The 26,803-nt window shown below is 33.0% G+C and overlaps 1 protein-coding gene and 2 long non-coding RNA genes across 6 annotated transcripts; 1 reads left to right on the plus strand and 2 right to left on the minus strand.

The window, feature by feature from the left end:
- Nucleotides 1–2,157: 2,157 nt before the first annotated feature.
- LOC133201655 (uncharacterized) lies at nt 2,158–3,126 on the minus strand. The gene has a single exon (XM_061337443.1). It carries the CDS (start codon nt 3,124–3,126, stop codon nt 2,158–2,160), a length of 969 nt encoding a protein of 322 aa, XP_061193427.1.
- A 3,738-nt stretch (nt 3,127–6,864) lies between these two features.
- LOC133201828 (uncharacterized) lies at nt 6,865–25,559 on the plus strand. 3 transcript variants are annotated; one of them, XR_009723151.1, is made up of 6 exons: nt 6,865–7,323; nt 7,772–7,861; nt 8,142–8,228; nt 8,365–8,472; nt 8,728–8,833; nt 25,214–25,559. It is a non-coding gene; the product is annotated as an uncharacterized LOC133201828 (long non-coding RNA). The 3 variants fall into 3 exon arrangements; XR_009723149.1 differs by having other exon boundaries at nt 8,150–8,228; XR_009723150.1 differs by lacking the exon at nt 25,214–25,559 and adding an exon at nt 9,497–9,578 and having other exon boundaries at nt 8,150–8,228.
- Nucleotides 17,031–20,729, minus strand: LOC133201844 (uncharacterized). Of its 2 annotated transcripts, none has more exons than XR_009723157.1 (5): nt 20,597–20,729; nt 20,230–20,308; nt 19,986–20,093; nt 19,611–19,730; nt 17,031–17,764 (listed from the first exon to the last, which is right to left on the minus strand). It is a non-coding gene; the product is annotated as an uncharacterized LOC133201844 (long non-coding RNA). The 2 variants fall into 2 exon arrangements; XR_009723158.1 differs by having other exon boundaries at nt 20,230–20,316.
- Nucleotides 25,560–26,803: the final 1,244 nt, after the last annotated feature.

Here is a 26,803-nt window from a genome sequence, read left to right on the forward strand (position 1 = left end):
TGATCTTTACCTATCCTATAAATTAAAAATTAGTAAAATTGAAAGCACTTTTAAAGAAAATTTAAACAAATGCATCTGGATAAACGGATATAAAATTTGAGAACATTTGTACTATGTAAGTACAATACTATGGATATGTAAACAGGGACCCATGTACTGATGATAACAAGGGATAAAGTAAAGACTGTTATTTTCAAATAACATTTTTAATTACATTACCTTACATGTCTAAATATGCTGCCACCGATATCCATCTAAGTAATATAGTTTATTTATTTTATCATTTATGAGGGCGTTGAGGAATACCAATAGGGAAGAAAGCTTTTATTTGGAATTCTTTTAACATTTTTAGCAAAACTTGTCTCAATAACAGACACAAGCCTCGATCAGGAATTATTTTAGGTGTACTTTGATCATTTTTATTAAAAAAAATGTCACGTTTAACAACACAATAGTTTTTAATCTAATTGATCTGTGTAGAACGTAAATGTGTAGACTCACCGATGTATTATTCATCCGCAAGAAAAAGAAGAACAACATTGTTTGCATTATTTTAGTGCAGATATTCGTGCATATCATTCTTAAAGCTAAATGCATTATTCAAAGGAATTTTTGCAATATACAGTTGAACTTTGGTATCTCGAACATGGATATCGCGAATACCATGGGTATGTCGAAATGATTTTGAAGTCCCAAGCGTTATTTTTTTTAAGTATTTTACCCTGGATATCTCGAATCCTCGGATATCTCGAAGTATTTTCTTGGTCCCATGAAGTTCGAGATAACAAGGTTTGGCTGTACATTCATTTGAATTGCACTTTGAACTACTACCTAAGACGATTGAAGCATAAATTTCATACATACAATGGCGGATATATATCTATATCTATATCTATATATATATTTAGATAGATAGATAGATAGATAGATAGATAGATAGATAGATAGATAGATAGATATAGGTATTTTCCGTACTTATGTTAAAAAATTCAAATGTGAGAAGAATAACAAACGGTTTATTGTTTTATGTTCGGGTTTAAAAAAAATACATGTAATTGGTATTTCGTATTGTTTGTAGCTTTTCCAAGGTCCTTCATCCAGCAAGCTAACCTGAATGTGCAAATAGGACCTTGAGATTTTCTTAACCCACTGTGATGAAAGTCCCTTCCTAATATTGAATAAATGACAACATATAGCATGCAATGTTTAAATATATCAATATAATGTTATGATAAATAGTCACAACTTATGTGAAAATAACGCCAAATAGCATTACTTTTTTAAAATTTACAAACATTTCTATGTTATGAATTTTACAGTTAGGATTATCCGTAACTTACATAGAATAGTGAAGTCTGATGTTCTTACAAAATACTATCGTTGGACATAAATGCACAACAATATGCTTATTTAAAATGTTTGATAGTAAGACTACAGTTACGTTCCTTTAAATCCCAAAGATTTAAATAAAGATAAAAAAAGAAGTGTACCTTTTCCTTAAGGTAAACTTGCTTCAAGGGGAACATTCGTACAAGGCTTTCAAAAGTGCTTATTACACTTCACAAACAGTATGAGACATTTGAGATACAAAAACAAATATCAGATTTCTATATAAAAAATATTCTTATACGTTTAGACGCGAACTAGAACTGTCTTGCCATTTAATAGTATCCCACTTCTCATTTATGATACTGGTAGTTAGAAAAACCCCAGGTTTTTTTCTCCCAAAATCAATTGTTCCTTTGTCGAGTCACTTCTTCTCATTCAATTAATTCAAAGAATATAGTTCTTTTAATTTTGCTTCAAAGGTCTCATGAAGGTGTGTTTATAATTACAAAGAAGAAATAAAATATTCTGAGTTCATTCCTGAGTTTGCACTAAGAATGTATTGCTCTCAGCTCACCTGATGGAAGCAAATATCAATTTTGTTTTCATTTTCAATTAACTTATTTAATAAGTTTCTCCGGAATTTCTTTTTAGTTTGATTCGTTTACAAAAATTTTCTTATCCAAGTATATCCTACATTGTAATTCTTCAATTTAAAAGTATATTTCTAAGGTAAAATAAGTATATTTCTAAGAAAGATTATGTCACATTATGAACTTCAAGCTAATGAAAAGGCACCTATTTAATTGATACTGCATCTGACAATCACACTTAATAAAAATAATGAATTATTCTTAGAGATTTATCGTCCAGTTGTGACACATACAGTCTGTCATTATTGTCCTTGGTAACACTACAAGGCCTGTGAATTCCTTCATACGTCAAGAACCTTAGAAGGCGGCCATCTTCGTTTATCACGTGTAGTTTGCTATTTGCATCGTCAGCTATAATCATATCAGAATTGGAATTACAGCATATGTCTACTGGATGGAATAATTCATCTTTATGTGCGCAGTAGGAAAAACGGAAATCACCTTGCCTATTAAAAACAACCACGGATGAGGTTCCTTTATCAGAAAGTAAAAATTCCGGGTTGGTCACACAAATGTCCCCATTGCCATTTATAGCAATATTGTCGGGATACTGAAAAAGGTGCTTCCCATCACTGTGTTCGATTTCAAGAAGTTTCTCGCCCTTCATATTATACTTGGATATTTTGGGAGGTGTGATATTGCAGATGAATACCGTCTCTGGTTTGACAAATGCGATGCCCCTGAGACTGCCTTCCAGAGGTAATAGAAACGTGTCTCCAACATCATTTACTTTTCTTATACCCTCTGAAGCAGTGTACAAAAAGCCATCCTTAGTCGGAGTAAAAAATCTCACAATGTTTTTTGGTTTGTATACATCGAGTAGATGTCCTTCTGTGTTGAAAAGTTTCAGAAGTGGGGCACCATTTTCCGCTACATAAATTTTCTGCTTATCACTATATCTCACGCATATCATTGTATTTAATCCACTTGGAATAACTTTTGTTACTTCTGGGTCATGAATTGATTTTTCCACAGTTTTAAATCGTTTATTGTACGGAACAATGACATGATCAAGTTCGCTCAGATCCATGTGTTGCAATAAGCATTCTCTACACAGTCTTTTTCCACAAGGTTTGCAAAAGAACTGGACATCCATATTACAGAAATGGCAGCTCAAAAAATGTTGGGATATTTCATTGTCCGCCATTCTAGCACATAACCTTACATAATTCGATTGAGTGTTCAAGCAAGAAAAGAATATAATGAATGGCTTTGAATAGAATTTAAATATCTGGCTCGGATGGCATGGACTTGCAGGCACATGCGTTTTTAAGACCTATTTTTCAACTTTTAAATGTTTACTCAATGCACTGTAATTGCATTTATTCAGGTCGAGTTATTGAGTTGGATAACGTTTATACAGGTCATCAGGAAAGCAATGTAAACAAAAGTAATTTTCTAGAGTACATTGCGGTATTTTTGCCTTGCTGCTCGTTTGAAAACTTGAAGATATAATCAGTGGGTGTAAATATTAATCATTTGCATATAATTTATAACTTGAAACAAATCAATTGGTATTCAAAGTACATGTACCTGATCAAAGATATTATACATGCATGAATGCACAAAAACACATTTAAAACATTTGAACAGGAGAACAGATAAATCAATAAAATATCGTCATGGAATATAAGGATGAACTCTGATCTGTTTTAGAAAATAATAAATTTAATTCTTTTTATGTTTGTCAAATGGGCATCTCGACTAGATGAGATTTGCAAAACCTAGATTCACTGAAATGACATATGTGAAAGCTACATATATACTATAATGGAAACGTTTTTAATATGTAACAGGAACTTGTTCATTATGGCAATTTCTTATCAACCATGAATAAATTCTGGCAACTTAAGGTAAGATTTGCGATCACATGGAGATAACTTTTAAAATCTTACTCCTAAGTTTTTGAAACCGGCGAAATTTAAACCACCGATGCTAAGTTCGATTGATTACCCAATAAAGGATAGCTAGTTTTTTCAATACCGATTGGAGCAAAGAATCAGATGTATTGTACATCATCCACTTCACCATTATTATTATTTGGCATCAAGAACGAAAGGAAATATAGACTTGGGGCATTCTGTTACATTCTTTGCAGTCCGACTCCGTCCGAACAGTGAAGAGAAGCATGGTTCCTGGGAGGAGCCACGGGGCATTTAAAGTTTGATATAATTTGCATCAGGTAATTATTTAAGTGTTAATTTTATATACTTGTAGTTTATAAGCACGTATTCCATTATATTACTGATAGTTGTCAGTGACCAAGCTTATTACGGACATAAACAATGAGGAGTAGATCAGAGGGACTAATAAGTAATATCTTTCAATGCTAAATCAGTTGTCATTAAAAACTTTATTATTATTTTTTAAAATATTTTTTTTAAATTTTTTTTTTGTAAATTCATTGTTTGCTTTGCTTCCGATCTCTATTGGTATTGTTTCAATGGACTTTTGAGCTTGATTACTGTTCGTTATCTCCATATTTCATTTTTAAAATTCTTTTGCTTTCTAATACAATCAGGAAAGCATGTTTACCGTTTTTATGAAATAATTTGAATTGTTGATTGAAACTTAGTCAGTTCTTCTGTTATTTCTCACTTAAAATCGGTGCTCACTGAAAAAAGGACAAATCAAAGGTTTTTTTTTATTATTATAATTTTAAATATCAATCTTGAATGCGGTAAACAAATAAAGAACAAGGTACAGTTTCAATACAAATCTGGCCCTGTATTTTTCTAAAATATGAAAGTGACGAAAGAAATTAAATTTCATGCTTTCTGAAATGTTGAAACTCCATGCACTAGGATCAAACAAATCGTTTTTCTCATTTGACTTCCTAAATGCTAATTGTGACATCATAAACTTGTGCCTTTTCCCGTATTTCTTTAAAAATTGCAGAAGACATCAATTTTCAGTGAAATTTTCTTAAAGATAATATAGACCACATGCATCGCCCACAAAGATTTTGAGAAATATGACTTTTCAAAGAATTTTACACAACATATCCAAATGTTGAAGTGGGCGATGGCTGTGGACTCAATTTTCTCAAGGAAAATACCCCCTGAAATGAGTCATTTTGAAGCTTTTTCTGCTTAAAACTTCGAAAAATTCAAAATTAATGACGTCATATTTGCAGAATGGTCCTCCTTCATGCCACATTCTTTCATGAATTATCACACTCATATACTCAACTCATATTTATGCCAATTTCAAAACTTTTTGAAAACATTAAATTTTTAGGGCACAATAAAGCCAAAACCGTACCTTCTTCTTTTCAAACTATTTTAGTCAAATATACAGAATAATTTTAATATGCTGCACATGGATTTCTCCCTAGTAAGATTTCAGTATGAATGTTATCATAAACCTCAATTTTATCATCTCAAGGATCTAAAAGTACGTCTAAAAAGAGGAGGGTTTAAAATCATAAAATCTTGGACTCATTATCAAGATATTTTTCAAAACTCTTTCCTATCTTACTTGTATGCACTGGCTATATGAGTTCCAATATTGATTAATAAGTTTTACTGATTGCTAAGCCTAGTTAATTGTCATACTCAGAGGTAATTTTGGTTCCCACAAAATAAATACATGAACTAGATGGATGATCTTAGAGAGTTTTCGAACATTCACTCATCAAGCTTATATAATTGCATTCATCTAATTCAGTCTGTAGAAATGTATACATTAATCTTTATAATAGTATCAATATTAGTTATAAAGTAATTATGTTAAAAACTCATTCACTTCATCCGGGTTTTTTTCCATACCTTTCATTATATGTAAAATGAACACACTATTTCAGGATCATATTTATGTATCATTTATGTGAAGGAATTAGAAGAAGTATTTCAGTTTAGACGGTCTGTGCCATCCATCATAGTAGAAATCATCCTATACCTATGGAAAGCCATAGGGGACCCCCATGTCATGTTCTATATATTCCATTGTAAATCAATCCTGGCCGGTCAGGATATTAATCATGACCATGTCAAGATTTCAAACATGACCAAGCCATGATTTTTATCATCTTGACCAAGTCAGGATTGATAACATGACCAACCTATCTTGGCCAAGTCAGGATTGATAACATGGCCATCCTATCTTGGACGGTCATCATATAACATGGCCATCCTATCTTGGCCGGTCATCATATAACATGACCATCCTATCTTGGCCAAGTCAAGATTTATAACATGGCCATGCTATCTTGGCCGGTCATCTTGACCAAGTCAGGATTGATAACATGACCATTCCTATCCTGGGCAAGTCAAGATAACATGACCATCGATCCTATCTTTATGGAAAGCCATAGGGGACCCCCATGTCATGTTCTATATATTTCATTGTAAAACAATCCTACCCGGTCAGGATGGTAATCATGACCATGTCAAGATTTCAAACATGACCAAGCCATGATTTTCATCATCTTGACCAAGTCAGGATTGATAACATGACCAACCTATCTTGGCCAAGTCAAGATTTATAACATGGCCATGCTATCTTGGCCAAGTCAGGATTGATAACATGGTCATCCTATCTTGGCCGCGGTCATCATATAACATGGCCATCCTATCTTGGCCAAGTCAAGATTTATAACATGGCCATGCTATCTTGGCCAAAGCAAGATTTATAACATGGCCATGCTATCTTGGCCAAGTCAGGATTGATAACATGGCCATCCTATCTTGGCCGCGGTCATCATATAACATGGCCATCCTATCTTTGCCAAGTCAAGATTTATAACATGGCCATGCTATCTTGACCAAGTCAGGATTGATAACATGACCATCCTATCGTGGCCAAGTCAAGATAACATGACCACCCTATCTTGGCCAGGTCATGATTTAATCTTGACCAGGTCAGGATTGATAACATGGTCATCCTATCTTGGCCGGGTCATGATTCAATGTTGACCAAGTCATGATTGACAACATATGCCCATCCTATCTTGGTCGACCAGGATTGCATTGCGCCAGGATATATTACTTCCAAACGCAGCCAAGATTTCTTCAAGCGTCAATCCTGGCCAAGTCAGGATGTATTTCTTCAAACGCAGTCAAGATTTCTTCAAGCGTCAATCCTGGCCTAGTCAGGATAACATTGCGCCAGGATGTATGACTTCCAAACGCAGTCATGATTTATTCAAGCGTCAATCCTGGCCAAGTCAGGATGTATTTCTTCAAACACAGTCAAGATTGCATTGCGCCAGGATATGTGACTTCCAAACGCAGTCATGATTCGCTTTAGTATGGTAATATGTAAGCGCTTCCCTAACACCGAAAAACCGCTGAAATGTGTATTGGGTTTCCAACCTCCCCGTTCGTCTCAGCTGACAAGTAAGGTAAGTTCAGGTGATTTTTCCCTTATAAATCTTTATGAATAGCTTAGTTTGCTGTTCTAAACATGTAGTTTACGTAATGGTTCTTTGGAGTAAATCATATGAACAGCATTCCAACAATCGAAGACATTCTGCAGTTTTCATCGAGGAAATTCGAATTTGTCTATCGACACATTTGTTATACAATTAAGATAAATGGCTCTTTAATTTTCTATGCAGTTAAGAACATGAAGAAATATGTTATTTCATTTGCATTTAGAATCAAGTTGTTTTTATACAATACATTCAAGAGAAATTTGCTTAATACTTTCATTCAATTATACAACTCTGGGGCTAAATTGGAAGGGGGGCTTCATCCTGCTCTATACAGATAAATTACAACACCTACTGCATTATATTTTTGCAATTTAAAGTAAACGTATCATTTATGTACTTTTTTTTTTCTTTTTAGTACCACGTAACAGTAATTTGTGTGTACTGAACCATCAACATATTAAACTGCAGATCCATACCGGCCAAGACTGGTGATAGATATGTATAGGTAGGTTTTCTTTTACTTCTTGTAATTTTGGGCAAATACATTAAAATTGAATTTTAATTTTGTCTTTTTATGAAAAGATGCTTTTAATACATGTATTCATATTAATTTAAAAAAAGGTAATTAGTAGCAAACAATGTTTGTGTAACTTCTTGTATTGAAAAAAAATATAGTTTCTTGAAAATTTAAATATACATGTACATGTATTCTTTTATATTATTTGTAGATACACATATATATATGACTAATGCATGTATATTAAGAATGTATTAAATATTAATAGTATTTTAGATTGACGCATGCTCAGCTGACTGGGGACTATGAGTATGGAAAACCATTTTGCAGAATTAGGAATGTGCAGCTGAAAGTGGTACACTTCATTTACAAGCATTTCAAATTTATAATTGTCTCTATATACTTTCTGTTTGTTTTAACGAAAAGGAAACCAGCAATCATACATAATGGAATTACTTATACAGATATATTTTATGTTTTCCAATGTCAAGGTCAAAGATCAAAGGCCAAGACTGATGTCAGCTTGAAAGAAACCACTCTGTGCATTGGATTTGCTAGATAAAAGATGATGAATTAATGCACCAGTTTCAAGTCCAAAGGTCAGTACAGTAAAACACGGTTAATGTGAACATGCTTACAATGAATTGATGCTTATAGTGAATTGATTTTCATTGCCCTTGGCTTTAAATCACATTGTGAACTTAGCAGATATAACAAATAATGTTTGTAATGAAGTTAACAACTTGCATTGAATTTCATAATTTTTTAATTTACATAGATAAAGTAACAAGATGATAATCATACAAGTTTCTATTTGTATTGCTAATCAGGTATTGTTTTATTCTTATTCGAAGATCGAAAAGCACCATTTAGGTCAAGGTCAACTCCAAATATTGGTTAAAACCTAATTTGTACCAACAACTGATTCCAGAAGAGGACACCCATAAAATAGCTAAACAGGTATAGTTTACCAATTTCAAGTTCAAAGGTTTGTACCGGTACATTTTGTTCAAACTGGAGTTTAAAATCAGATGGGGACTAGGCTGTGTATTGACCAAAATATTTCGATACGATACGATATTTCATAATGCAATATGCGATATATTGGATTCTTTAACAAATCTATTAAAAAAGGTTTTGTAAATCATTTAATGCATGAATTTGATAAAAACTGGGTGTTTTATTACTAAATTGAAAGTTCATGTCTCACTCTCTTTACAAAGTACACTTCAAATTCAAATTTTTAATGACTGTAAAACTAATATGTTGAAAAATAGTTGTCTATGTATTTTGCAGTAGTTATTAAGATGTGCTATCTCCTTCATGTTTATTTCATTATTGATCAGCTTTAATTCAAAACAGTGAAATATAATCTTTGGGGACTGAAATTCCCAACTTTTTCACAGAATTTTAAGAAAAACTCTCTGTCCAATACAAATTGGAAGTTAGTTTTTTGATACGATACATTCCTGAATATTGATATGTATTGATTAATCGATATATTGACACAGCCCTAAAGGGGACCAAAATATTTGAAGAGAAAACGCTTTTTAAATATTTTTGGTCAATTTTTGCTCTAAACTTTTTGAAATATGCACTGAAATGAATTAATTTTTTTTTCAGAGCTTGGCAATAAATGACACCTCTACCAGTTGCGGAATCACCGCCCATGTATAGAGAGTATTTTTGATGTGTAAAGAAAGAGATCTTCACTGAATTAGTTTTACATAGAAATGATAGAATGTAATCTTCTCAGATTGAGCTGTAAGCTTAAGAGAGCTTTTCTGATCATCCATTGTGCAGCATCTGTTTGTCTATATACTGTAATCATTTTAGACTTCTTCTTGAGAACCACTGGTTTCCCCCTTCCAAGAGTAGATTATCAAGAAGGGCAAAAATGGGGTGGATGAAGGGATTATTTAAAAATCTTCTCAAGAACATCTTGGCCAAAAAGATGAAAGGTTTATGACAAAAGATAGTGTGAATTCTGAATTTTTCAAATTGTGGCGCCCATGGGTAAGCTACAATTGATCATTGATTAATGAAGTTAAGAGAGTCTAACACATGTTCGTGCTTTCAATCACATTTTGCTTTCGCACAGCTTCCTTCATGGTTAAATTTTCAAATGTGGAGAACCCTGGGTAGCATAGGTCGAAGATAGGGATCTAACTTTAACATGGAAATATAAAGGAATTTAAAGTTTTTTGGATGTAGCATAGATTTTAAATTGATCATTAAATCAAAGGGGGTATGTTGGGGCTAAAATAAGAGGTCAGTTTGACATAGGAATTGATTAGTTGAGCATCCTCAGGGTAGTGCAAAATTAACTTCATTTGAATCGTGGCCCTTAGGGTGGAATCATAATGGGGGATCCAAGTTTTGCTGGGGAAAAAAGAAAAAATCTTTAACAATCTTTTTTTGAAGAACACTAGGGCCAAGACTAATCACAATGCATTTGGCCAAATGTAAAAACTATACAGGGGCAAATTGTTTTCATAAGAATGAAGAAATAATTTTTTTTTATTAAAAGTATTCTGAGGAAAACATGACCAAAGTAACTCTGGTGAGCTATGTGGTTCATGTTTCTTTTTTTATTGTGTATGTGTATAGAGTATTTTTTTTGTTTCTCGGGCAAATACTATGTAGCATGAAAAAAAAAACTTATTCTCGCATTTTAGTATTGTTTTTAATATCTTGAAAGGTCCTTGATACAAGAAAGCAATAAATTAGAGTACTGTTTGTCTGTGTTATAGATAATGTGCATTTTACATCTTGTACTAAAATATTTTACTTTTTTGGTGGGGGGGGGGGGGGATTTGCTGTTATTTACCTTTGCATATGTTATAGAAAACTGAAACTGAACTTTTAAAGAAATGCAAAAAAGTTAAAGCATATATATATATATATATATATATATATATATATATATATATATATATATATATATATATATATATATATATATATATATATATATATATATATATATTGTGTTGTATTTTCTGAGAAAAGAGACAAATGTTAAGCATGTAGAGTTGTCAAAATAACTGCATGTAACAAGAGCCCCAAGGACCTTGAATGGAACTTCTGATAAATTGTACTACATATCACTTCTATTTGAAGCCTCTTAGTATCCTATATAATTTAGATGAAGCCTTGAAATTCATAAAGTAGGTCAATTTGACCTACATTTTGGCTACCATACTCTGAGAACCCAAGATTCCTAAATTGACAAAGTTCAATGATTCTAAGCCCTTTATTATCTTAAATATTCAGAAATAAATATTAAAAGGTAGGTCATGGTTATCTACTTTTTAATCAAAATACTTCAAGGACCCAAAATGCATTAACTGACAAAGGCTGATGATTCTAGGCCAATTAGTGTTTAAATATTTGAATATATCCATAAAATTCTAAAAGTAGGTCACAGAGACCACTTTAAATTTGACACACTTAGTCTGAGGACCAAAGATACATCAACTGACAAAGTTTGATGATTCTTAGCCAATTAGTACCTGAAATATTTAAATATAGCCATAAAATTTCAAAAGTGGGTCACAGTGACTTACTTTTCAGTTGACATTCTCATGGGACGCATGATGCATCAACTGACAAAGCTTGATTATCATAGGCCCTAAAGTGTCCAAAATATGCCTCTGAAACTATTTGAAAACAAATGTCTACAGAATTCAAAAAGTGGGTCACTGTGACCTATTTTTTTAATGAATGTGTTTTAAGATTCCAAGATGCATCAACTTACAAGGGTTGACGATTCTAATCCTCACAGTATCTTAAATAATGACCTAAAATGTTTTGGAAAATTTAAAAAAGTAGGCCAAGGTGACCTACTTTTGAGAGATGCATCAACTGACAAAGTTTGATGATCAAACTTTTTTGATGATCAATTTGAAAACGAATGCCTGCAACATTTAAAAAGTAGGTCACTGACCTACTTTTGAGTCAACATGATATGAGGTCCTAAGGTACATCAATTGACAAGATTTCATTATCCTAGTCCTTATAGTAAGCAAAGTATAAAAGTTTATCAAACAAAACATAATTTTTCAACTTTGAAGTGACCCCAAGACTGCGCCCTTTGCCCCAGGGTGATGCCTTGAACAACTTTCAATCTACAACATATCCTCATCCTTGTATGTAAATTTGGCGATAATCTGCCCAATGGTTCTTGAGAAGATTTTTTAGCAACCAGTACTTGTGGTTTTATTTTCCTAGTTATCACCCCTTGTTTAAGGGTCACATCCCTTGTTTTAGTATAAAAGAGAGCCCTTTGGCCAAGGATACTCTGTGACAAAGAACTGGGTACGGTAAGCCCAATAATCGGCCCTGTAAAATCGGCAAAAATTAAACACAGGTTTACATTTTATCAAATGTATCAAGTTACTGTTGAGGTTTCCCTGTGTGTGAAATGGTTAACATTTTTTTCTCAACTAAAGCGCCCTTTCATTTATATAATGTTTAAAACCGGTCTTATTTTCCGGAATTCCCTTATTTTGGATGTTTTCATCCTCTTCAAGTCTATATTTCGATATGGCCGCATCCGAGTATGTATGCGAAATTTCACAGAAAGAATAAATATAACCCGATTTCTAATATCAAAAAGAAAAAATGACTTTACAAAAGTGCGGCCACACCCGTTTTTACAAAAAAAAAAAAATGAAGTTGAAAATGCTGCATTTTTGGATAGACGTCACTTTTCTCCACAATAAATCTATACTTTTAAAGAAATAAATTGTTTAATTCTGTATCTGAAGGTTTTATTATTCTTTTTATTGTCTTTTAAATTCAATTCTGCTTTTGAAAAATAATTTAATACTATTTATGCAAATGAAAACCATATATAAACCTTTCTCAGTGAAATTTATTATGGGACATAACATGTAATTAATGACGCCATGCATTGGAAAAAATGACGTCACAAAGAGCAATCATGTTGAAAATATGGACTTGAAACAAATTCTTCCGTCTTTGCAACTATGATAAATATTGAATCAATATTTACAGCGTAAAAAATAAAAAACGACATAAGTTGGGCTGGTTCAGATGATTAGTTTACATTTAATTACATACAAGTACCTCCAATTAAAACGCGCATCTCCTTCATAGTGGACATTGACTTTATTTGACTGTTCAAGAAAGGGTTTTTTTAAAACCTTTTTATTGAAAATCATCAGCTGTTTTCAATTTATATATGTGTGGGATTCATAAATATCATGCAATATGTAGCTAGTGATTGGGGCAGGTAAAGGGGGAGGGGGGGGGGGGCTAGGAGGGAAGCTTGGCGTATACTAGTAGAAGTCACCATTTGAACATTTTTTTTAAACTTATTATCCTTGTCACTGTATTGTTGCAGATTTTTATCTGACAAAATTAATTATGTCAGAAAGGATTCTAATGTTTTATCGGATAATCAGGAAGTGCTTTATATATGACTAAAAACTTCTAAATCTTCCACTGCCGACCTACATTTACTTATTGGAGGTCTGCAGCTGGGAATGGAAAAGTTCTTATTTACACTTATTAATTATATATATATATATATACATTTATCTTATATATACATTTATCATGCTGATCGGAATATTGACATCAGTGTTTTCAAGTAAAATCGGGTTTACTTTATAATTTACAAGGAATTATAGATAAGGAAAAATTAATTATGTTGACAAACTAAGTTTATAAGGTTTATAAACCTAGACAGTGGTGTACTTTTTCGGCATTTACTACGAAAATTTAAGTGAAACATGAATCAACCTTTTTTATTGTCTATATATAAATAAAGATTATCTGTTCCCAGTTCTGTAAGAAATACAAACACGATCATTTATTACTTGTGAACAAGACACCCCCTCTTTCCGCTCCATAATCGATGATTTAACTCGATTTTTTTTTTCAGAAATTATTTTTCTAATACATTTTTAAGGCATTTCAAGTCTTGAAATGAAAAAAAAAGATATTTCTATAGATATTTACCTGTATAAAACGAATGTACATATTAACTACACTATACTAGTATATATTGATAATCTTGAAGTAAGCGAGAATTTTTAAAAGGATTTTATCCAGATTATCCATGAAATAATACATTAAGTATGTCATAGGAAATATGATCAGTATTCCAATGGATGTTCATCGGGGCTGGAGAAGGGGGTGGGTGGTGGGTGGGGGTGGGGGTTCCTGCCCAGTATCACCTTTGTAAAAATGGTGCACATTATCTCTGAATTTTAAAGATTTCTGTGATGATAATCCGTTCCGGAAAAAAAAAAATATTTAAAGTAATTTATCGTTACTACAAGGACAAATGTAAAGATTTGCGGAGGAAATGCCCCAGATCGAGTTTATGTATCCGAAGGAAGTGAGAACATTATCATTGTCACATATATATATAAAATATCTTACCTACGGTTGTGTAACATGTAAACATCAGGAGGAGTTCTAAAGCAACACCAGTATCTATTTTAAAGCAGTTTTTGTTTTAGTAGATGTATAGTCATGTAATACATGTCAGCAGTTTGTTAGGTATATTTTTAAAGGTTTTTTTTTTTTTTTTTTTTTTTTTTTATCAGACACTAACATGAAAAACAAACATAATCAGGCGATACAATCCAGGAATGGCAAGGATAACTCTATAAGAAACACTGTGACGTGTTTTACTTATTGTTCCCACAACTGACAAGTAACAAAATAACATCAGATTTCGTATAAATTTGATAACTAAACTAGCAATAAAATCTCTATGTAGCATATAAAAACATGGCCGTAGGAACCGGGGGGGGGGGGCACGGGGGGGGGGCGATATATAGATTACTATAGAAAACATAGTTACTATACGCATGTGCCTCCTCAATAAAAACGTCTGATGACCTTTTTTTTTTCTTTTTTTTTTTTTTGCTTGTCAAGGAATTTTTGGTAGTCGATAGTGCCCCCTCAACTGAAAATGTATGGCTGTGCCCCCAAACTGAAATTGCTTCCTACGGGTCTGCAAAAGGAACATGAAAGTGAATTTTGATTCTTTTATGTGTGTTCTGTTATTCTGCATTTCGATTATTTGTATTTTGTCTCCATTTAAATAGAAGTGTGTGTGTGTGTGTGTGGGGGGGGGGGGGTTACTGATAATCAAGTTATACATGTACTTTAATGAGGACCAATAAAAAAAATTTCCACTCGACTGTGACCGTTGATCGATCTTTTACTGATCGATATCAATGCAAGTGTCTGCCGCTTCATGCTGCATTGCTTTAAATTTGAAGACGACACGCGGAGATTTTCATAGCCGACGTGGATAAATCATACACACATACTATATCCTCCCTTTTTAAATTTTAGTTTTAGGGAATTATGCCCGTTAGAGTGTACTAGAGCATTCTGAATCCCTTCTGAATTTGAATCCCCTCCCGAGAATTCATGTGCATTTCCTGTCGAATTCACTACGCAGATTTAAACATGTAATTTTCGAGTTTGTTAATAAAATAATAAGTATGTACATGCAAAGTATCGTGTTTGTCTCTAAAAAATATTAAATTATTAGTATTGGCTAAAGAAAATATTTTGTTCGTCGAGAAATGGATCTAAACAAATCGCATACCCCTTTTTTAAAAGGCTTCGGAGATTCACGGTTTTAATTTGAAGGAAAAATTTTCGAAGTCTGTAACGCGCGTTATGATTGACCGTTTCAAGTTTTTTTTTTTCTATGTTCAGCGTTTATGGGGTCGGATTGGTTTTTGAGATTATGAAATTAAAAACAAACGCAAATTAAAACTGACAAATAATACAAAGCTTTGAAACGGAAACACAAGTTAACTCAAATTAAAATCAACAAATACGAATCCCTGAGATGCATTTTACTCTTTTGGGATTGACATCTCTGTTTTAAGTGGTATATTAATTTTTTTATTTCAATAAAGTAGAAGTTTGAAACTTAGTTTTATTGCGAGGAGAGGTCCCAAATGATAATAAGAAATTCTAGAATTGTTCTCAAAATGTTGTGTTTTTCCCCTTTTGGTTTGTGTGTTTTCTCGGATAGGAAGAGTGACGTAGCAGCGTTTTTGAAAGGGGGGGGGGGGCAGCCCAGAGAAAAAAATTCAACTTCCTGGAAAAAACTTGACAAGCAAAAAAAAAAAAAAAAAAAAAATTCCGGTTTTCCGGGTTTGGGACCGGAGGAGTGGGGGTTTCAAACTTCTTTCAGTACCAAATCTTATTCTTACACTACTATGTTACCCTTTTTGACTTTACTCTAATAAAAGGGGGGGCTGGCCCCTTTCAATGAACATTTTCAATAGTAAAAATTTATGATTGGAAAAAAGTAGTGGGGGCCATCAACCCCCCCCCCCCCGTTGCTACGTGCCTTAGGAAGACAGGTTTTCGAATTTAGGGTGGACGCTAAACAAAGGAAAAACTTGGAATCGCCCCATCAATCAGGAATCCGCAAGTAACATCTTATAACCGGTCTCCCCTTGTGGTTTTACATAGAAAGTGAATGTGTGCAACTATATTGGGGATTATTCTTGGTTAGTGCATTTGACATGAATCATGCAGTAAAGCGGATCCACTGGAATCAAATTTGGAGACAGGGCCGCCTTGTTATGTGTAACGTACCCAGTTTTTTTGACAAAAATCGGCCAAGGGGTTCTCGAGATATAGCCCATATTCTAAAAAGTTTACACACACCGCACAAATGGCAATAGCATTAGCACTTTGAGCCTTTGTGCTCAACACTAAGAAGCAGAGGGTATTATTTAATATAATTAATGCATTTTCACTATATTATAGAACCCCACCCTTACATCAGAACATCTTACCCAGGAAGCATGAAACTCTCAAATGTGATCAAAAATGTTTATGCTCATTCATTCCCCCAATAAACTTTCAAAAACTGGCCAGATATGAATCATATATATTAGATGGCCTTAAACTTGTATAATTAAAAAAAAAATGGACAGACATACAAGGTCCCACATTATTTTCATTTTTATAATCTAGACCTTTTGAGTTTGAGCAACTGACATTCATAAAGATATATACCACAAACAAATTTTCTTATCTTCCACACAGAAGAATAACACTGGTATTGTTTCAATATTTCTTTTAATGGAAATATAATTAATAAATTTTAATTTAGTAGAATGTAAAAATAGGCTCTTGAAAATTTCCCCAGAAACTTTGAAGCAAGAAAACTGAATACATTTTATAAACTTTTCAAAAAACATATTGAACTGTAAAGTTGCATTTTTGCACTTTTTGCCAAATAATGTACCTTGGCCAAAAATTATGTTGTTTAACTATACAAATATTAATTCCAAAGTGAGAAAGGCACCTAATTTAGCAAAGATATCTGAATTTTGGAAAAAAAAGTTTGTTTGTGTTATTTATCCTTAATAACCTGTAATTGTTTCTTTGGGTGTGTCTTCAGAATAAAGTCTTCATGTTTAAATAAATTTTTTGTCCAAAACAAAAGAGTTTATTGTTTGGATGTAAAACATAAATATCAATCTTGACTGAGAATGAAATCTACAATTGTCAACCTATTATACAAAGTGAAAATATTCCAATTAACTTAACAATACCAAAGTAAGTGTGCTTCATTAAAACCCACATCAAGTGTCTTGATCCTTTGACCATTTAAGTAAATAACAAGATTTTATGCATAAAAAAATGTTATTGCATCAAAATGTCATCCAAACAAACTTGATCTTTGACAAAGTTATTCTAAAATATAGAAAATGAGTTTTGCCAAAGCAATCTCTCCAGCAATTTCTTTCCATATTATTCATGTGAATTCTATGGGTTATATGTCCTTATTGCGTTGCACCAAGCACACATCCACAGGAAATGAAATCAGTGGCACAGCTAAGCATCCAGGCTTCCACATCAATCCTAAAAAAACAATCATCTATCATCTTTAGTCTAACTAACATTTTGAATTCAAATGAAGGATTTATATATTTGTATCAGCTTGTATGTCACCTTCCTATATAGTAACTATTGATACTTTTCATACAATATGTACAAGTAATTAATGAAAAAATACAAGTCATAAATCATGCATGGATCCAGGGGGAATTTATAACACCCCCTCCTCCCCTGGAGTGTTCAAATTTATCAACTTTGTATAGTTAGTCAATTTTTTTTGAGAGGCTTTTTAAGTAGGTGTGCCTCCCCTGGAAAAAATTTCTGGGTCCATGCATAATGCATGTAAACGAAGCAAAAAAATTATTCATAGAATAAATGCCATTGTTATCTCCATCTTGCTACTTTATAGCTGATTTTATTTTATACTCTTGAAGCCCTCACATTCTCTAAGCAAATATCCTGTCTTTTATCCCAAAAAATATTGCTTTCAGATGTATAAGTTTGATTGCAGTTAATATACATACTTATTACATAACAAAGGTCAAAGTAAAAAAAAAAGATTCATTGGTCACAATGCCCACCTGCATATTTGTGGCCCTTCATGTTCATCAGCAGATTCTTTTTAAGATATAATCCCATGTAAAATCTAAATTGATCACTACCTGCAGTACAAGCCTATTCCTGGAGGTTAAGATTTGAACAAACTTGAATCTACACTATCAGAGGATGCTTCCAAATAAATATGTCTGATCATGGCTTTACAGTTCTTGAGAAGAAGATTTATAAAGATTATATATATATATATATATATATATATATATATACATATATAACTTTCATTGGCCATAGTGGTCACACCCTAACCTGGGAGTCATGATTTGAACAGATTTGAATCTACATTATCTTTGGAAGCTTTCATGTAATTTTCATTTTTTTTCTGGTCCAGTGGTTCTTGAAAAGATTTTTAAATGACCTCACCCAATTTTTACTTTTTCTTAATTATCTCCCCTTGGAAGAATTTGTGTAACCCTTTATTTGATCAAACTTTAATTTACTTCACCCAGTCACACTCTGTACCAAATTTAATTTAAACTGGTCCAGTGATTGTTGGGAAGGGGAGGAATTTGGAAAAAAAAAGTTATAGATGACGACAGACCATGGACAAATTTTGATCAGAAAAGTTCACTTGAGCCTTTGGCTCAGGTGTCAGAGCTAATAATGGCTGAGTTGTGAATTGCTGTGTTTTGCTTGTACATGTGTGTCTCTGGTCTTAGTCTTTAGTTGTTTTGTAAAACAGGCCCCTTATACCTAAATCTAAACAAGAGATGTTTGTGAAACACTTATCCCCCCCCCCCAGGACATACATTATGCTACAGGGTGCACAAGCCTTTATTATGGGCAGTATACATTATGGGCAGTGTACATGGAAATGAAATTGACCTTTTGAACTTAAAATCAATAGGGGTCATCTACCAGTACTATCTGAGATGCATCAAAGAGAAATAGTCTTCTACATCACATCTTTGGCAAAAACATGTTTCTCATGATATATCAGTAATTTATTTGTTCAACCTTTGCAGAGATAATGAACAGAAAGCTAAGTCCAAGGGGCATAACTCTGTCAACAATTGTTCGATCGTACCCAAAACAGAACCTGACCTAGATATTCATATGATAAATCTGTATACCAAATTTCATTTCAGTATGTGCAACCTCTGCGAAGAAAATGAACAGAAACTGTTGGTGGACCGACAGACAGACAAATTGACCGACCGACCAAAAGACAGCAGCAAAGCAATATGCTCCCCCTTCTTCAAAGGGGGGCATAATAAATGTACAAACCTTTGAACTTGAAATTGGTAAACTATACCTGTTTAGCTATTTTATGGGTGTCCTATCAAGACTGCCCTCATCTGGAATCAGTTGTTGGTACAAATAAGGTTTTAATCAATATTTGGAGTTGACCTTGACCTAAATGGTGCTTTTCGATCTTCGAATAAGAATAAAACAGTACATGATTAGCAATACAAATAGAAACTTGTATGATTATCATCTTGTTACTTTATCTATGTAAATTAAAAAATTATGAAATTCAATGCAAGTTGTTAACTTCATTACAAACATTATTTGTTATATCTGCTAAGTTCACAATGTGATTTAAAGCCAAGGGCAATGAAAATCAATTCACTATAAGCATCAATTCATTGTAAGCATGTTCACATTAACCGTGTTTTACTGTACTGACCTTTGGACTTGAATCTGGTGCATTAATTCATCATCTTTTATCTAGCAAATCCAATGCACAGAGTGGTTTCTTTCAAGCTGACATCAGTCTTGGCCTTTGATCTTTGACCTTGACATTGGAAAACATAAAATATATCTGTATAAGTAATTCCATTATGTATGATTGCTGGTTTCCTTTTCGTTAAAACAAACAGAAAGTATATAGAGACAATTATAAATTTGAAATGCTTGTAAATGAAGTGTACCACTTTCAGCTGCACATTCCTAATTCTGCAAAATGGTTTTCCATACTCATAGTCCCCAGTCAGCTGAGCATGCGTCAATCTAAAATACTATTAATATTTAATACATTCTTAATATACATGCATTAGTCATATATATATGTGTATCTACAAATAATATAAAAGAATACATGTACATGTATATTTAAATTTTCAAGAAACTATATTTTTTTTCAATACAAGAAGTTACACAAACATTGTTTGCTACTAATTACCTTTTTTTAAATTAATATGAATACATGTATTAAAAGCATCTTTTCATAAAAAGACAAAATTAAAATTCAAGTTTAATGTATTTGCCCAAAATTACAAGAAGTAAAAGAAAACCTACCTATACATATCTATCACCAGTCTTGGCCGGTATGGATCTGCAGTTTAATATGTTGATGGTTCAGTACACACAAATTACTGTTACGTGGTACTAAAAAGAAAAAAAAAAAGTACATAAATGATACGTTTACTTTAAATTGCAAAAATATAATGCAGTAGGTGTTGTAATTTATCTGTATAGAGCAGGATGAAGCCCCCCTTCCAATTTAGCCCCAGAGTTGTATAATTGAATGAAAGTATTAAGCAAATTTCTCTTGAATGTATTGTATAAAAACAACTTGATTCTATATGCTAATGAAATAACATATTTCTTCATGTTCTTAACTGCATAGAAAATTAAAGAGCCATTTATTGTCATCTCCCTCGGGAGATGACACATTAAGTTCGTTATCCGGAAGTGAAGTCCTTGTGTAAGCTGCCATCGATAAGCTGGTGCTCTGGCAAATGTCCTGAAGATGACACGATTTCTAAATATAGAGATGTAAACAAAATTGAGCGTTCTGTAAATGGCACATCTTAAAGTAAATCTACACAGGGTTCATTATGGATAATAGAGGTAGAATCACTTGCGTGGTGGTCTTCAAAATACACATAAACATTGTATCTAGGCTATTGCGTTAAACGATGGTCAGCGCGCGGGAATCAAAATACACAAAACGTATCAGCCAAGGCGTGGATCCAAGATTTACTGACGAAAGAAAACAGTGAAAACATTCACGTTAAATGCATACATATATACAATGGCAAAAACTTAATTCTTATGTGTACGTACTAGTCAATCGATAATTACTGCCGTATATACGTTGTATGTAAAATAAAACAGAACTTATTCAAAAGAAAAAAAAATCGAAGAAAAGAAGTTTTACCTAAAAGCACAATTTAAGCAGAAACATAAATGTCTCTGATTTAAGTAACTCAGTGCTGCAGGCATTGGAATAAAGATCATAAAGAATCATTACGAGTATTTTCTCGAATGTCTGCACTATTCTTTTTTATTATTATTTAAATTTACCCCTGCAGAAAAGTTTTAGGAAAAACACAATTTTCTTTACTTGGCTAAGATTTTTTAAGGATTAATAAGTAAAGCAACTTACCACTATCTTTATGCAATTCTAATTGCGTTTTTTGCTAAAAGGAAAGAGTAAAAAAAAATCACTCCTCGTATTCTTGAAATAAAGCCAAAATTACAAAATGTGTGTCTCATGGAACAGCCTATAAAATCGATGTTGGTATATTGGGGTTCTTTTGATTGTGCAAATGCTTAATTTTAAATGGTAACTTTTCAATTTTATAACTTTTCTATTCATGCTATTTTTCCAGGAGCGTATACATGTACATGTACTTATACATAATATTGAAATTGAAATTGAATTAATATAGCGTCAAAACATCAATCGGCATGGAAGGGTATGAGGCAGGAGAGTCTCAATTTTTCCCTTGATATTCCCAGTGGCTCGATGGCCAAGTCACTTCAGAGGATACGATTAAGGAAAATAAGGAAAATCTTTGGAAATTAATTGAGGTTCGGATTACATTAAGTTAGCGCTTTAAAATTTCTTTGCTGCCGTACAAGGCGACTAAGAATTAAAGTCAAAGGGAAGGCTAAGGTTTTATATCCATCTTCATATGGAAAAATTCTTATCTCATTTTTAAGAATATTTCTCAGTGGTTAGATTTTTACAGACATTGTACAAACAATATTTAAAATGAATAAAGCATATTTACAACAGGTAAAATAATACAGGCCCCTTCCACTTTTTCCCCAATTAAACATTGAAAACATTCATTGAAAGGCGCGCCCTTGCCCCATATTCCATCTTTTGTTACAGTATCGTACGTCAAATCATCCCATGGAAATGTATTATAAAATATGTTTGTTGGAAAATTTGTAACCCCCCCCCCTTCCAAGAAATGAAAATGTTGAGTTTGGACAGCCCCTTTTTCCCCTTGTCAAAGATTGTTCAGATAATTCGTTGATTTTTTCTTTTGTCCCCCCCTTCTTTTTTTTCAAAAGCGATACTACTGCTGAGAAAATGATATAACATTCCACTGTTTATTCTGTGACATTCATGAAGCCAAAGAGATGACATTTCAGGCTTTCTGGAAAGCCAAACTTGTCTTAATTGTATAACAAATGTGTCGATAGACAAATTCGAATTTCCTCGATGAAAACTGCAGAATGTCTTCGATTGTTGGAATGCTGTTCATATGATTTACTCCAAAGAACCATTACGTAAACTACATGTTTAGAACAGCAAACTAAGCTATTCATAAAGATTTATAAGGGAAAAATCACCTGAACTTACCTTACTTGTCAGCTGAGACGAACGGGGAGGTTGGAAACCCAATACACATTTCAGCGGTTTTTCGGTGTTAGGGAAGCGCTTACATATTACCATACTAAAGCGAATCATGACTGCGTTTGGAAGTCACATATCCTGGCGCAATGCAATCTTGACTGTGTTTGAAGAAATACATCCTGACTTGGCCAGGATTGACGCTTGAATAAATCATGACTGCGTTTGGAAGTCATACATCCTGGCGCAATGTTATCCTGACTAGGCCAGGATTGACGCTTGAAGAAATCTTGACTGCGTTTGAAGAAATACATCCTGACTTGGCCAGGATTGACGCTTGAAGAAATCTTGGCTGCGTTTGGAAGTAATATATCCTGGCGCAATGCAATCCTGGTCGACCAAGATAGAATGGGCATATGTTGTCAATCATGACTTGGTCAACATTGAATCATGATGCTTTTTGATGCTTATAGCGAATTGATTTTCATTGCCCTTGGCTTTAAATTACATTGTGAACTTAGCAGATATAACAAATATATGTTTTTAATGAAGTTAACAACTTGCATTGAATTTCATAATTTTTTAATTTACATATATAAAGTAACAAGATGATAATCATACAAGTTTCTATTTGTATTGCTAATCATGTATTGTTTCTTATTATTCGAAGAGATCGAAAAGCACCATTTAGGTCAAGGTCAACTCCAAATATTGGTTAAAACCTTATTTGTACCAACAACTGAATCAAGAAGAGGGCAGTCTGGATAGGACACCCATAAAATAGCTAAACAGGTATAATTTAACAATTTCAAGTTCAAAGGTTTGTACATTTATTATGCCCCCCTTTGAAGAAGGGGGAGTATATTGCTTTGCTGCTGTCTGTCGGTCGGTCGGTCAATCTGTCTGTCTGTCGGTCCACCAACAGTTTCCATTCATTTTCTTCGCAGAGGTTGCACATACTGAAATGAAATTTGGTATACAGATTTATCATATGAATATCTAGGTCAGGTTCTGTTTTGGGTAAGATCGAGCAATTGTTGACAGAGTTATGCCCCTTGGACTTAGCTTTCTGTTCATTATCTCTGCAAAGGTTGAACAAATAAATTACTGATATATCATGAGAAACACGTTTTTGCCAAAGATGTGATGTAGAAGACTATTTCTCTTTGATGCATCTCAGATAGTACCAGTAGATGACCCCTATTGATTTTAAGTTCAAAAGATCAATTTCATTTCAATGTACACTGCCCATAATGTATACTGCCCATAATAAAGGCTTGTGCACCCTGTAGTATAATGTATGTCGGGAGGGGGGGGGGGGGGCATAAGTGTTTCACAAACATCTCTTGTTTCGATTTAGGTATAAAGGGCCTGTTTTACAAAATAACTAAAGACTAAGAAGACATACAAGCAAAACACAGGGATTCACAACTCTCTCTCTATATATATATATATTAGGGATGGCAATTTCTAATCGGTTAACCGGTTACTCGGTCGGAACGATGGTAATCGGTTAGAAAATCTGTAATAGGTTAGTCGGAAAGAAATAAAATTTGTGTCAATTTGAACACAATTTCCTAAAAATTCAATTTAAAAAAACCCACAAAAATATATATGAAAATTTTTAGTATTTTCACCTATCTATTTAAGCTGATTTGAAGATAATTAATCCTCTCCGGATTGACATCGCGGGGATAACTGGTCAGTTTTCGAGATGTTAATTGTTGTTTAAAGACCCCGTCGTTACCCAGTCTGTCCTGTGTTTCTTTAATGATTTTAATTAAATGATCATTGAGTATCGTGAACTGATTATAATGGGTTTTTACCCCTTCTTTCCTGTGAAGTTACCTATCTAATTATATTATTAAAAAACATGATGATCGTAAATTACGCGATAGATCACTTACTTAATTTTAAGTATTGTGACAATGCAGAATGAGCAAACTGGAGATAACAACGGCATTTATTCTATGAATAAATTTTTTGCTCCTTTTACATGCATTATGCACAGACCCAGAAATTTTTTCCAGGGGAGGCACACCTAATAAAAAAGCCTCTCAAACAAATTGACTGTCTAACTATACAAAGTTGATAATTTTGAACACTCCAGGGGAGGAGGGGGTGTTCTAAACTCCCCCTGGATCAATGCATGATTTATGACTTGTATTTTTCATTAATTACTTGTACATATTGTATGAAAGGGTATCAATAGTTAATATATAGGAAGGTGACATACAAGCTGATACAAATATATAAATCCTTCATTTGAAATCAAAATGCTAGTTAGACTAAAGATGATAGATGATTGTTTTTTTTTTTAGGATTGATGTGGAAGCCCGGATGCTTAGCTGTGCCACTGATTTCATTTCCTGTGGATATTGTGTGCTTGGTGCAATGCAATAAGGACATATAAATCATAGAATTCACATGAATAATATGAAAAGAGATTGCTTTGGCAAAACTCATTTTATATATTTTAGAATAACTTTGTCAAAGATCAAGTTTGTTCGGATGGCATTCTGATGCAATAACATATTTTTATGCATAAAATCTTGTTACATGTATTTACTTAAATGGTCAAAGGATCAAGACACTTGATATGGGTTTTAATGAAGCACACTTACTTTGGTATTGTTAAGTTAATTGGAATATTTTCACTTTGTATAATAAGTTGACAATTGTAGATTTCATTCTCAGTCAAGATTGATCTTTATGTTTTACATCCAAACAATAAACTCTTTTGTTTTGGACAAAAAATTTATTTAAATATGAAGACTTTATTCTGAAGACACACTCAAAGAAACAATTATAGATTATTAAGGATAAATAACACAAACTTCTTTTCCAAAATTCAGATATCTTTGCTAAATTAGGTGCCTTTCTCACTTTGGAATTAATATTTGTATAGTTAAACAACTTCATGTTTGGCCAAGGTACATGTACATATATTCAAAGTTTCTGGGGAAATTTTTAAGAGTCTATTTTTACATTCTACTAAGTTAAAATTTATTAATTACATTTCCATTAAAAGAAATATTGAAACAATACCAGTGTTACTTTTCTGTGTGGAAGATAAGAAAATTTGTTTGTGGTATATATCTATGAATGTCAGTTGCTCAAACTCAAAAGGTTTAGATTATAAAAATGAAAATAATGTGGGGCCTTGTATGTCTGTCCATTTTTTTTAATTACACATGTTTAAGGCCATCTAATATATGTGATTCATATCTGGTCAGTGTTTGAAAATTTATTGGGGGAATGAATGAGCATAAACATTTTTGATCACATTTGTGAGTTTCATGCTTCCTGGGTTAGATGTTCTGATGTAAGGGTGGGGTTCTATAATATAGTGAAAATGCATTAATTATATTAAATAGTCCCCTCTGCTTCTTAGTGTTGAGCACAAAGGCTCAAAGAGCTAATGCTATTCCCCCACTACTTTTTTCCAACCATAGATTTTTGAATACTATTGAAAATGTTCATTGAAAGGCTGGTTGCCCCCCCCCCTTTTTATTAGAGTAAAGTCAAAAAAGGGTAACATAGTAGTTTAAGAATAAGATTTGGTACTGAAAGAAGTTTGAAACCTAACACCCCCACCCCCACCCCGACCCCCTTCAAACCCAAACCGGATTTTCGAGTTTGGACAATTTCCTTTTTTTTTTTGCTTACCAGGAAAGTTGATTTTTTTTATCTGGGCTGCCCCCCCCCCCCCCACTTTCAAAAACGATGCTACGTCACTGTTCCTATCCGAGAAAAGACACAAACCAAAAGGGGAAAAACATTTTGAGAACAGTTCTAGAATTTCTTATTATCATTTGGGACCTCTCCTCGCAATAAAACTAAGTTTTAAACTTCTAGTTTATTGAAATAAAAAATTAATTATAATATACCACTTAAAAAAGAGAGTTGTC

The sequence above is a fragment of the Saccostrea echinata genome, unplaced genomic scaffold (assembly GCF_033153115.1).
Source record: "Saccostrea echinata isolate AGI-Se365-2 ecotype Australia unplaced genomic scaffold, CSIRO_AGI_Sech_v1 ptg000045l, whole genome shotgun sequence".
Taxonomy (NCBI): Eukaryota; Metazoa; Mollusca; class Bivalvia; order Ostreida; family Ostreidae; genus Saccostrea; species Saccostrea echinata.

What these genes read in the sequence shown, in the direction of transcription:
- LOC133201655 (XM_061337443.1), bottom strand. Translation starts at nt 3,126, where the DNA reads ATGGCGGACAATGAAATATCCCAACATTTTTTGAGCTGCCATTTCTGT.